The sequence below is a fragment of the Pseudonaja textilis genome, chromosome 1 (genome assembly GCF_049901715.1).
Source record: "Pseudonaja textilis isolate UNSWEBS1 chromosome 1, rPseTex1.2, whole genome shotgun sequence".
In the NCBI taxonomy this organism is placed as follows: Eukaryota; Metazoa; Chordata; class Lepidosauria; order Squamata; family Elapidae; genus Pseudonaja; species Pseudonaja textilis.
This window is the reverse complement of record NC_141990.1, coordinates 198,314,072-198,326,569: the sequence shown is the minus strand read 5'-3', so window position 1 is coordinate 198,326,569 and position 12,498 is coordinate 198,314,072. Positions and strand designations below refer to the sequence as shown.

Below are 12,498 nucleotides of genomic sequence, written 5' to 3'. Positions count from 1 at the left end.
GCTGAAATAGCAACTAGCAGTTTCTAGAAGTTAAAAACGATCAGTTTGTTAACCTTTCTAAGCTATTCTGAGCACCAAACAAACTCCTGTTAATTGAAAAGGGTGACAGAAAAAATGCCCATATTTAAAATTCCAAAGCACAACCCTATGTAAAGGCATGCCTGCCTCCCAGGGCTTAATTCTTGTCTGCGACAGAGAACCTAATCATCTGATTCATGTCTGAGAATCTTTTGCTAAATAAGCACATACATGAAGAAGAGGATGAGCTTCTGGAAAACTGAGATGCGCTGCCATGCTCATTCTGACACATTCTAAGGAAACTGCTTCAATTTCTTTTCAGAAGTGTTGCCACAAAATTCTCACTTTCTGAATAGAGACTCATGTTATTGCAATGTAAATAATCTGCAAGTCCCAACTAAATGCTAGGCGGTCTGTCAGACAATTTAGCAGGAAATGTAAGATCATGCAAAGCCGGGTCCTGTCCATTTCCAGGTTGCTTACATCACTCAGCTGCTTGGTATTAATCTGTGCTTGTAACAAAACTGGAGAATCCAACACTGCAGTAAACTTAATCTGGTCAGGATGTTTTTTGTAGGCAGACTAGAAAAAGAATAAAATAAAAACCAGCAGAGATTACTTTTCAGTAAAGATCAGACTTACGTTTTTCTACTGCATGATATGCTTTACAACATTCTGCTCTGCTACTATCATCTATGCATCCATTCAGCAAAAATATAGCTGGGTAAGGTAGCTTTTATATTGGTAGTTACTGCATGAGGTTAAAATTCAGTTTTTGTACCATCAATAATACTTCAGATATTTTTACGTATTTTGTATTTCATTTATTATTTTAAGAACGTCATGACATATTACACTACTGAGATTCTTTTTCAATTCTGAAACACATAAAAAATATGACCTCACTAAAACAATGACTTACATCTTTGCACATGTCCAGTTTCTTCAAGGCTTCATATTCTTGAGTTATGGTTTGAGGGAAATAACACTTAGCCTTTTCATCTTCATAGTCAGCTTTATAGTTTTTCTAGAGAAACCAACAGAGTTCAATAAGCACCATAAGCTGAACAAGACAGGAAAAAATAGAGGAAAGTAGGTACAATTCATACTTACGTCGCTCTTCATAGCTTCAATCTTCATACAATGCGCTTGATAGGGGTCCTCAAAAGTGCCTATGTACCGGCCCAAGACATTGGTTACATAAGGCTCCTTGTATTTCACCTGTGGAGCAACAGTCACACACTGTAGCAAAACAAGCAAGACTATGTCTGGATCTGGAGCAAAGGAGAAATCTTTACCACACTTACCCCACTGAAGTTCTTAAGAACACTGTCCACTTGATACTGTGGAGTCTCACAATAGTTAATGCTTACTCCTTTTGCTTTTTCATATGGTTCCTTATATAGTCTCTGCAAGAATGAAAAATAAAGGAGGAAGTGTTATAGGAAGTCATGTGGAAAATGTCATTTGTGAATTCATAATTAGAATGGGCACATAAAAGCTATCTTTCTGGCTTAATTCCAGGCTATAGATTAGCAAAGGGTTTCTCTCCAAGAGTAGCAAGGCAGGTGTTTATGGGAAACCCAAATTAGGTTATAAATAAAATGGCAAGGATACTTCATATCAATTAACAATAGCTATTAATGTTCTGTGTAAGCAGCTTTCCGATATGGATGTTCCATTTAGCTCATTTATGATTTAACATGTTGATGTCCATGATTTATTTTTGTTGAAACATATTTTTCATCAGACAACTGGCTACTTGACTTGATTCTGAATAAATTAGGGTAATTGGGATAATTATATAAATATGTATTATAAAGCTGGAGGTTCCCAATTTGATAATCGTAAAAATATTAACAAATTACTGAAGGTGTGTATGGTCCTCTCTACTAGCTATTAGAACAGTAAAACTGTAGATTATAGTTTTTAAAAAATGATGTGAGAATTCTTATTTCACTTATTTCACTTTTTCTTGTGTTATAGCTCTAGAACAAAAGTGTCACACTTGCAGGCTGCAGGCCAGATGCATCACATGCTGGCCATGCCCACCCGGTTTAGCAAAGGGGGGAAAATGTTGAATATGTCATGTGACAACAGCATGATGCCATGAATTTGACAACCCTGCTCTAGAATACAGGGAGCAAAACAAAAAGCTGTACTACATCATCACAAAGATTCTAATATGCCACAAACTCCATTTTCACTTTACTGTAATTTGGGTTTACTTACGTCACTTTGCAGTTTCCCCACTTTCAGAGAATGTAAGATCTTGGGATCATCCTGGACACTCAAGGCTCCAATAAGCTTCCCTTTGCTCTTTTCATAGCCTTTCTTATACTCAACCTACAAGGGGACATTGGAATAAAATACTTGCATATTGCATAGGTTCAAACTTGGTATGCATATTGAATGCTAAAGGTTACCCTCGTTACTCTGTCCAACACTTACATCACTCGTGATTTTCTGTTTTGCTTTCGCAGCCAGAATCGGGATAGCATCCATTTTGATATCAAACTTCTTTGCTTTTGATTGATCCCAATCATACTTATACCAATTCTAACAAAGAGAGAAGAAGAAAATAAAGTGGGTCAACTTGAACTTTATCTGTAACCATACCTCAGTTTGATTGACAAAATGAAAACATTCTTCAAGTTAAGGGCAAACATTTCTAGCCAACTGAAATATAAATTCTAACCTTTCTATATGCTACTATGAAATACTAGTAAATATATAATCGCTTTTTAAAATTTGCAACTTGTTAAAAAAAGCCTCTTAGGAGATGAACAGTACACGATATGCAAACACGTGATGTAACCAATCTATCCTCTGCAGTACTTGAACACAAAGGCACAATCAAGTTCTTTATCAGCACCTGATCCTTGCCTCAAAACCAAGCTGTGATTTATGACATAATTGGAGATGTGTTTGCTGAATCACACATTCTTCCATAATATTCCCAACAACTGCTTTTAGATCTATTTTTTTCCAGGTTGTGTTAAGTCTGCACAACTTGATTAGACTCTTTCCCTATCATTCCTGCTACCTTTTTCCTTTCTCCTGACCCATATAGTCTTTCCTAAATACTTGTTGAAGTTTTGTTTTCTTTTTTACCTATCTTGTCATAATTTTGACAAGCTTCATTCTTCTTCCCCAACAATCAATATGTTCTGTACTCCTTTCTCTGTGGTTCTAAAATTAAGTTAGTTCTCTTTTCCAGTTTAATGCCCTTGCTCACACCGACTATGGATTATGAAAGAAGCCCAGTGTCTTCAGAAGACATTCATAGTCTTACCCCTTGCTTACCTGATTGATATCACACTGCAATGTTTTAGATTCCTGCCCTATTATCCTACTAGAAATAGTAAATTTCACGTAATTGAGTCAAAACTTAAATTATATATCACTCTAACTGCAAAATTATCACCAGTCTTATACTTACATCACTGATGTTATAAGCATTGACTCTGGACTGAAGGAAAACTGGAGCATCAGGAGGTATGGAACATCTGGATTTTTCAGCCTCATGTTTGGCTTTGTAGTTCATCTGAAATACAAAATGAGTTACTGAGGACTTATAAAGCAACTTTGTGGGGATATATAAAAATGCCACGCAAACACACTGTTCAGAAGACAGATTATTTCTCAACAGTGTGCCACATATGTATCTAATGTCAGAGACTGACATCTAATGTCTGCTAGTATCTGCACAGCAGAGGAAAAGATTTTCTTAGCACCATCAGATTAAGAATGTCTTTGACTTTCAGTGGCTCAGCAATCAAAAATGATCACTTTCATTTTGCAAAAACTGACTCTAGTCAAGTATCAACCTGTAGTTCCTGACAATGCCTTCCAATCACTTAACATTATTGCAATGTTCAGTCCCTGAAAGTCCCAAATAACCGTGGGCTCTTTGTCAGGCAACTTAGCAGAAAATACAAAAGCATGCAAAGCCTTACGTCACTCAGCTGCTTGGTATTAATCTGTGCTTGTAGCAAAACTGGAGAATCCGACACTGAAGTAAACTTGATCTGGTCAGGAGGCTTTTTGTAGGCAGACTAGGGAGAAAAAGTTTTTAAAATTCAGCGGCAATTAATTTTTGGTAGACATCAAGTTTATGATTTTATAATTCATGATACGTTTTATGAAAGTCCATTGTGTTACCATCATCCATGCAGCCATTCAGCAAAAGTACTGTTGGAGAAGGTAGCATTTAAATTGACAGTATTTGCTATATGAAGTTTGAATTCAGTTCTTGTGCCACCAGCCATACTTCAGATATTTTTGGATCATATAATATATTTTATTTTATTTATTGTTTTAAGAATTTCATGAAATAATAATAATAATTGAGACATTTATATTTTTTTAGTTCTGAAAATCATACATAATATAACCTCACTAGAACAATGACTTACATCCTTGCACACATCCAGCTTCTTCATGACTTCATATTCTGGAGTTACGGTTTGAGGGAAATAACATTTAGCTTTGTCATCTTCGTAGTCCGCTTTATAGTTTTTCTAGAGAAACCATCAGAATTCAGTAAGTACCATGAACTGAATAAGCGGGGTGGGGGAGAGAAATAGGTACAACTCATACTTACATCGCTCTTCATAGCTTCAATCTTCTTACAATGCACTTGATAGGGGTCCTCAAAAGTGCCTATGTACCGTCCCAAGACTTTGGTTACATAAGGCTCCTTGTATTTCACCTGTGGAGCAACAGTCACACACTGTAGCAAAACAAGCAAGACTATGTCTGGAGCAGGAGCAAAGGAGAAATCTTCACCACACTTACCCCACTGAAGTTCTTAAGAACACTGTCCACTTGATACTGTGGAGTCTCACAATAGTTAATGCTTACTCCTTTTGCTTTTTCATATGGTTCCTTATATAGCCTCTGCAAGAGTGAAAAAATAGAAGTAATCATGCATCAGGGATTTAGACAATATTTCTTATATGCATGATGTTGTCTCCCATTTAGAAAATTTTGCTATTGAAGTGTTGGTTATCTTGAGAAATAATAACAAACATTTATGGGAAATAAATAGCATAATCAAATATATGAAAAATAATAGTCAACGGGCCAATAGGAAGGAGAAGACTAAGGAACTTGTAGTTAGATGGATTTGACAGGCGAAAAGTTTAAGGAACAAAAAAAAACCACTGTTCAGTATGTATATCATACAGCCAATATATTTATATTGAAATTAATTATAGAGTCAAGATTATAATATTTTTTTAAAAAATGTTTAGGACTTGTTATTCCATACTCTGTCTCCTTGCTTGTAATTTCCTGGAATCCAAGGAAAATGTTGTATGCCTCCCACACTTCCTGTTTTCACAATATACTATACATTGGGGTTACTTACATCGCTTTGCAGCTTGGCTACTTTCAGCGAGTGCATGATCCTAGGATCATCTTCAACACTCAAAGCTCCAACAAGCTTCCCTTTGCTCTTTTCATAGCCCTTTTTGTACTCAACCTAATTGGGAAATGAGAATGACATAGTTTCGTATGCTATAAATTTGTATAAAAATAGAAAGCCAAGAATTGCCTTTTTTACAATTCAGGGTAACACTTACATCACTTGCAATTTTTTGTTTTGCTTTGGCAGCCAGAATCGGGATAGCATCCATTTTGATATCAAACTTCTTTGCTTTGGATTGATCCCAGTCATACTTATACCAATTCTAACCAAACGAGAATTGATAAGAAAACATAAGGGAAGTATAGCATAAAGAATCGAAGCAGCCATTTATTGTAGAAAATATATAACATCACAACAATCTGGCATATTCAAGTCATGCATTGAAATCAGCGCTGCTTCGGAAACCTGGTTTGTAACATGCATTACTAATATATATTAGTATTGAAGAAAAAGAAGTACTAGGTTCATCTCTGTGCTGATTTCAGATCCCTCTTGGTTTTTAGAGATCATATATTGATTCAGTAATAGTTGTATCAAAAAAAAATTCCATTAACAGTGTTGAGTTATCCACACAATGTTCCTCTTATTTGTTATCCATTGGTGCACATTTCTCTTTCCTTTAACTCTCTATTTTCTTTGCTTCATTCTATATTCTTTCTTCATCTCTACTGAATTTTTTGTTTCAATCATTCCACCTGTCAGTCATTTTCCCACTTAGCCTTTCCTTTTCCTCCATTTCTTTTACCTGCTTCTCTCTCTCTCCCTCCCTCCCTCCTTCCCTTCCACCCTCTCTCTCTCTCTCTCATTCTCTCTCTCTCCCATTCAGTCATTTATTTTTTTCCCTTTTAAGGATTTCTTCTTTTCCTTACTATCTTATAATAATTATCCCCAAGATGCCATCCAAATACAGGATTCATTGTGTTAATAATTCAAAGGTATTGTCCAGGTATGCCACCTTCCTTCCTTAGTGGATTTTTCATGGTAATAAAAAATGAAACAGACAGTGAGATTGGGAAGGGGGAACTACAACAATGATAAATAGAAGATGAAAATCTCTGCTCACCCATTGAATTCTGTAAATATGAAAGAGTAACTGCACCATAATAGCCACATCTGGAATAACTAGTTTAAACCAGCAATCAATTTGTCTGTCTGTCTGTCATTTCTCTCACTCTATCTCTCTATCTCTACTTCTATCGCTAGCTTCTATCTATCTATCTATCTATCTATCTTCTATCTCTATTATATATGTCATGCCCATGTCATCACATATATCTATTATATCTATTTATCTATCTATTACCTATCTATCTATCGATTTTTACATCACTAATATTATAATAGTAGTAATTCATAGTAGTAACACTATTATTAATTATGAAATTTAATTGCAAGGACAGTTGTCCATAATACATACATCACTGATATTATAAGAATTGACTCTGGCCTGGAGAAGCAAAGGAGTATCTGGAGGTATGGAACATCTGGATTTTTCTGCCTCATGTTTGGCTTTGTAATTCATCTGAAATGCAGAATAAGCAATGCCATAAAATGAGTTCACGTGGGTGAAAAAAGTTGAATTACAACACTATCATGTATTGCTAACACGAGATCTGATCAAGACAATGGATTCAAATGTTTCAACTCAAATATTTCAAAAGCAAGCCATAGTTAGCCGTAGTTCAGCAACATAAGGATGTCTATTGGTAGACTGGATCAGTATAAATCATCTGGAATGAAATATGCCTCGCATGCAGACAGAACAGTTTGCTTGCATTTCTATGATACAGCTTCTTCAATAAAAATGGTAAGAGATAGGGAAATTTCAGGCTGTTTTTTGGATGTGTTGTCATTAAGACTTGAGGCAGTTTGGAGCAGTGGTTAAGGCATCAGGCTAGAAAGCAGGAGATTGTGAGTTCTAGTCCCGCCTTAGACACAAAGCCAGCTGTGATGATGAGCTTTCTCTCAACCTTAAGAAGGAGATGGGCACAAATTACTTCTGAAAATATTGCCAAGAAAACTGCAGGAATTAGTCCAAACAGTCACCAGAATTCAAAAACCTGATTCAAAGACACAACAAGTCATTAAAACTGGTTGCTGGAGTCTAAAATGCATGGCACCCTCCTATTGTGATATCTTATCTGTGTGAGATCTAACTTACTGTTATGTTAATAGAAATCATGTATGCAAATGTAATGGCAGGAAGCCAACTTTATTCCCCTAGTAGTCTTACTACTGCCCCACAAAACCAGGTGTTATATGTGTACAGAGGAGGAAGAAAAATAAATTCCTGTCTTATTGCTAGAAGTCTGGCTCCACCTTTCAGTTTATTATAATGTCTGAAAAAGTGGGTTTTTGTGCTTTAAGATTTTTTTTTTTTACTATAGGACTTAAGACATGAAAGTAAACAACCACCATATTGAAGAATATGGCAGGATAAGTGAAGAGAGAGAGATTCCTCTTACACCAATCTCCATCAATTTCTTTCTATATCCTTCTCCACAATATCAGATTCCTAAGATGACACAGTCCTGAAGCAGGACTGTGTCAAACTCAATCACATCACATGATTGTATGTACGTATCACAATGTTTTTTGCCTTTGTGGAGCCGGGGTGGGCGTGGCCTGTGTGTGATGCATCTGGCCCACAGGCCACCAGTATGATACCCCTGCTCTATTGGAAACTAACCACTGTTTATTCAAGATGCAATATTCCACTGCATAATGCTTCAAAAAGCAGAATAGGTATGTCTCTTGGTCAACCATGAGTTATTAATTCTCCCTTTCATTGTTAAATATGCAGTATTATGGCTGGAAACATTTTATCACACACAAAGTTTCATGAAGTATTAAAAACCAGAGAAGAACTCATTCTTTAACTTGCAGGTTAACTTACATCACTTAATTGCTTGGTATTAATCTGTGCTTGTACCAGAACAGGAGAATTCGCCACCTGAGTAAACTTAATCTGATCTGGAGGTTTCTTGTAGACAACCTGGTTGAAATGAAAGCAAAGCATAATGAATATTCAAGCTGCCGTGCTATGGTCTTCCATTTTTGGATCAACATATACAAATGATTAAAAAAGAAGAAGCAGCATTCAGAAAAAATAATAGCACTGCAGTTAATGATACTGATTGAAAAAAACATCTAATTGGACAAAACCTTGATATACTAATATTGTCTGGAGTACTCAGGGGTTTTATATATATATATCAAAGCATATAATCAAGACATCTCAGTATGTTTTGCATCTGGAATGATAGCAGATTTAAATCTATATGTTGCATCTAGAATACATTCTCTCAATAACTCACATTAAGATTAATCAAGGGCAGAAGTAACAGTGGGAGGGAATCACTGGCCTCTATCTTGTGATCACTTCTGAATCCATTTCATTATCCAGGGAGATAATGACTAGCAAACCAGAAGCTAGTCAGATATTTATAAATCTGGCATAACTAGATATGTCATAAACAGCTATAGCCACTTCTGGCTATAGTTAAGGCAACTTACCTTTTTTGCAAACTTAGCCATGGTTTATTTCGACGGTTCAATAAGCCCTACTATGGCACGGCTAAGGGCATTGTGCAAATACAAATAGGCTATAAATACACTAGCATGAGCTAAATCAAAATGTATTACAAGTAGTCCTCAACTTACAACAGTTCATTTAGTGACCGTTCAAAATTACAATGGCCCTGAAAAAAGTGACTGAGGACCATTTTTCACACTTACGACCTTTGTAGCATCCACAGGATCATGTGATCAAAATTCAACTGCTTGGCAACTGGTTCATGATCATGACTATTGCTGCGTCCCAAGGTCATGTGGATACCTTTTGCAACCTTCTGACAAACGAAGTCAGTGGCAAAGCCAGATTCACTTAACAACTGTGTTACTAACTGATCAAGTGCAGTGATTCACTTAACAACCGTGGAAAAAAGGTCATAAAATAGGGCAAAATCAACTTAACAAATATTTCACTTAACAACAGAAATTTTGGGCTGAATTGTGGTCATAAGTCAAGGACTACCCGTATTTCCTTCAGTTCTGAAATTTTTCAGCCTATGATAGTTATGAAAACATCAAAAGTTTTCAGATGCTCAATTAAAGAGATGTTTGACTTAATTACTATTCAGTAACGTGAACTATCCTTAATCCAGCCCATACGTATTGTCACTTAATGTGTTTGTGAGTGAGCGAGTGTACAGAGTATTAAATTTGATCATCTACAGAAAGTGAATTGAATTGATAAATAAGATTTTGCTTGAGAAATTATGGTATATGACCCAAACACATGTTAACCACTAGATGTCATGAGCTGCCTATAAATTAATATGATGATGTAAGATGTTAGAAAGATACCACCTGAAGACAAACTACACATTACATGCAAATAAACTTTTTTAAAAATTAATACAAAGCAACCTCTTCAGGCTGCAGTTTTCAGCCAAGACCAAGCAAATAGCATAGACTATAAATACTTCAATTCAATATTTTTTTTTCTTATTTCACTCCTTTATTCAAAATGCCAGTTCTTCAGTATACCTGTTGGAATAATGGGACTCAGTGATGTGATCCTAATTCAACAGTTTTCCCCCAAACGTCATCACTCTCCTAAACAAATAATTCCCTCAACATTGTCAAACTATTTACTAAGTCTGCATTACTATTAATCCTCCCATCCTTCCTTTCACCCATCTCCTCATACTTATGACTGTATGACTGTAACTTTGTCGCTTGTATCCTTACGATTTATATTGGCTGTTTCCTAGCATGATTCGATAGCTTATTGTACCCTATTAAGTGTTGTACCTTATGATTCTTGACTCTTGACGAATGGATCTTTTCTTTTATGTACACTGAGAGCATTTGCACCAAGACAAATTCCTTGTGTGTCCAATCACAATTGGCCAATAAAGAATTTTATTCTATTCTATCTAACATAGACCATGATTCTTAAATACAAAGCAGAATAAATATTCCAATAGAAGATAGCTTTTTTCCACTTCTGTGCAATATTAAAACATAACCAGTGGCCAGATTTAAAGGGTCCTTGGTGTTTTCTTGCAGATGTTTCATTACCCAAACTAGGTAACATCTACAGCACTAGCACTGATGATGTTACCTAGTTTGGATAACAAAACAACTGCAAGAAAACAAGCAAGCTCAGAGAGCATCAAAGAGCCCCCATGTCAATCCTGAGCTAGAAACAGTCAGATTTAAGTCTGTGTTCACTTCTGCAGGTCCAGTGTTTGTCTATCTTCAAAACGCATTTCATAATGCAGGCATTCCAAACAGAAATGGTATTCAGCAGATTTTGACCAGTTCAAGAGAACCGGTAGCGGAAATTTTGAGTAGTCTGGAGAATCGGCAAGTACCACCTCTGACTGGAGATTTTACAGTATTCTTCCCCTGCCACACCCACCAAGCTGTTTTACCGGTAGTAAAAAAAATTGAATCCCACCACTGACTCTAATTGCTTGAAATAAGTTTTGAAAGGCACGCTTTCCTCTCTCTGAGGTTCTGAGCCATACACAAATACGAGATTTCACAGCAGTTCTTACATCTTTGCATTTGTCTAGCTTCTTCTGGACTTCATATTCTTGAGTCAAGGTCTGGGGGAAGTAGCAGTTAGCCTTTTCCTCTTCGTAGTCTGCTTTATAGTTTTTCTAGAGAAACAATAAGGGATCAGTAACCATTAAAGAAACAGCAAAGCCAGATTAGGTAGACAGAACTCATACTCACGTCACTCTTCATAGCGGCCACCTTCATGCAATGTGCTTGATAGGGGTCTTCAAAGGTGCCTATGTACCGGCCCAAGACATTGGCTTTGTAAGGCTCTTTGTATTTGACCTAAAAAAAACAACAACCAGAATGCCATCAGTTTTTTATAAGAAACTGCGTGACTTGATCTGGAGCGCGTTAAAGAACTATTTCTATCACACTTACATCACTAAAGTCTTTCAGAACATTGTCGATTTGGTACTTTGGAGTCTCACAATAGTTTATACTTTTTGCTTTGGCTTTCTCGTATGCTTCCTTATATAATCTCTGCCAGGAAAAAAAAAGAATATCAAGTATTATAGCAGTATTAGCATAAAGAGGAACACAGAAAAACAAATGTAAATTATTCTGCTGATTATGATGCCATCAAACCTGTGCTGCCTTCAAATGAAGCAAGAGGGTATAGAATGCAATTCTTTATTTTCAGTTATTTATCTTATCCACGTTATGAACATTGGGAAAGAAAAGCATTTCTGGAAGAAATAAGAGAACCAGCATTCTCTTTTCTACGATAGTAGACAAGATTTCTGTACAATTGCTTCTTCTAATAAAAGGAAAACCCCTTCTTCCATATGTCTCTTCCTCCCTTTATTTTGTTTTTAACTCAAAGCTGTGTCGCTTCTGGACCTGGGGATAATATTTGAATGGCACAAGCTCTGAGATTTCGTTTTTTGTTGCATTCTATAAGCTTTGCAATGCTCTTTATTACGCTTCTTTTTTAAAAAAATATGGTTATAAAAACAATAGAATACAAAAGGAAGAAAAGAAATAAGAGGAAACACAGGTAGTCCTCGACTTACAACAATTCATTTAGTGACTGTTCGAAGTTACAATGGCACTGAAAAAAAGTGACTTACGACTGTTTTTCAAACTTACAACCATTGCAAGCATCTCCACACGGCTTACAACCATTGCAAGCATCTAAAATTCAGATGCTTGGCAACTGGCTCATATTTATGACAATTGCAGTGTCCTGGGGTCTTGTGATCCCCTTTTGTGAGCCTTCTGACAAGCAAAGTCAATGGAGAATCCAGATTCACTTAACAACCACATTACTAACTTAACAACAACAGTGATTCACTAAACAACTGTAGCAGAAAAGGTCCTAAAATGGGCCAAAGTTCACTTAAAAAATGTCTCACTCAGCAACAGAAATTTTGGGCTCAGTTGTGGTAATAGGTTGAGGACTAACTGCACAAGAATAATTACTAAAGATAGATTTTAAAACACATAGTGAAAAAAACTTTCTAGGAACA

The 12,498-nt window shown here is 36.1% G+C and overlaps 1 protein-coding gene across 50 annotated transcripts in view; it reads right to left on the bottom strand.

Moving 5' to 3' along the window:
* Positions 1-12,498, bottom strand: part of NEB (nebulin) — a 210,313-nt gene that overhangs the window by 174,936 nt on the left and 22,879 nt on the right. For all 50 annotated transcript variants that reach the window (XM_087920214.1, XM_087920218.1, XM_087920215.1 and 47 more), the window contains exons 14-31: positions 11,408-11,509; positions 11,204-11,311; positions 11,023-11,127; positions 8,349-8,447; positions 6,870-6,974; positions 5,607-5,714; positions 5,393-5,506; positions 4,819-4,920; positions 4,625-4,732; positions 4,437-4,541; positions 3,978-4,076; positions 3,461-3,565; positions 2,470-2,577; positions 2,251-2,364; positions 1,326-1,427; positions 1,132-1,239; positions 941-1,045; positions 502-600 (exon numbers count right to left, since the gene is read on the bottom strand). In XM_087920214.1, the coding sequence (XP_087776340.1) occupies positions 502-600; positions 941-1,045; positions 1,132-1,239; positions 1,326-1,427; positions 2,251-2,364; positions 2,470-2,577; positions 3,461-3,565; positions 3,978-4,076; positions 4,437-4,541; positions 4,625-4,732; positions 4,819-4,920; positions 5,393-5,506; positions 5,607-5,714; positions 6,870-6,974; positions 8,349-8,447; positions 11,023-11,127; positions 11,204-11,311; positions 11,408-11,509 (1,896 nt within the window). The remainder of the gene's footprint in view (positions 1-501; positions 601-940; positions 1,046-1,131; positions 1,240-1,325; positions 1,428-2,250; positions 2,365-2,469; positions 2,578-3,460; positions 3,566-3,977; positions 4,077-4,436; positions 4,542-4,624; positions 4,733-4,818; positions 4,921-5,392; positions 5,507-5,606; positions 5,715-6,869; positions 6,975-8,348; positions 8,448-11,022; positions 11,128-11,203; positions 11,312-11,407; positions 11,510-12,498) is intronic.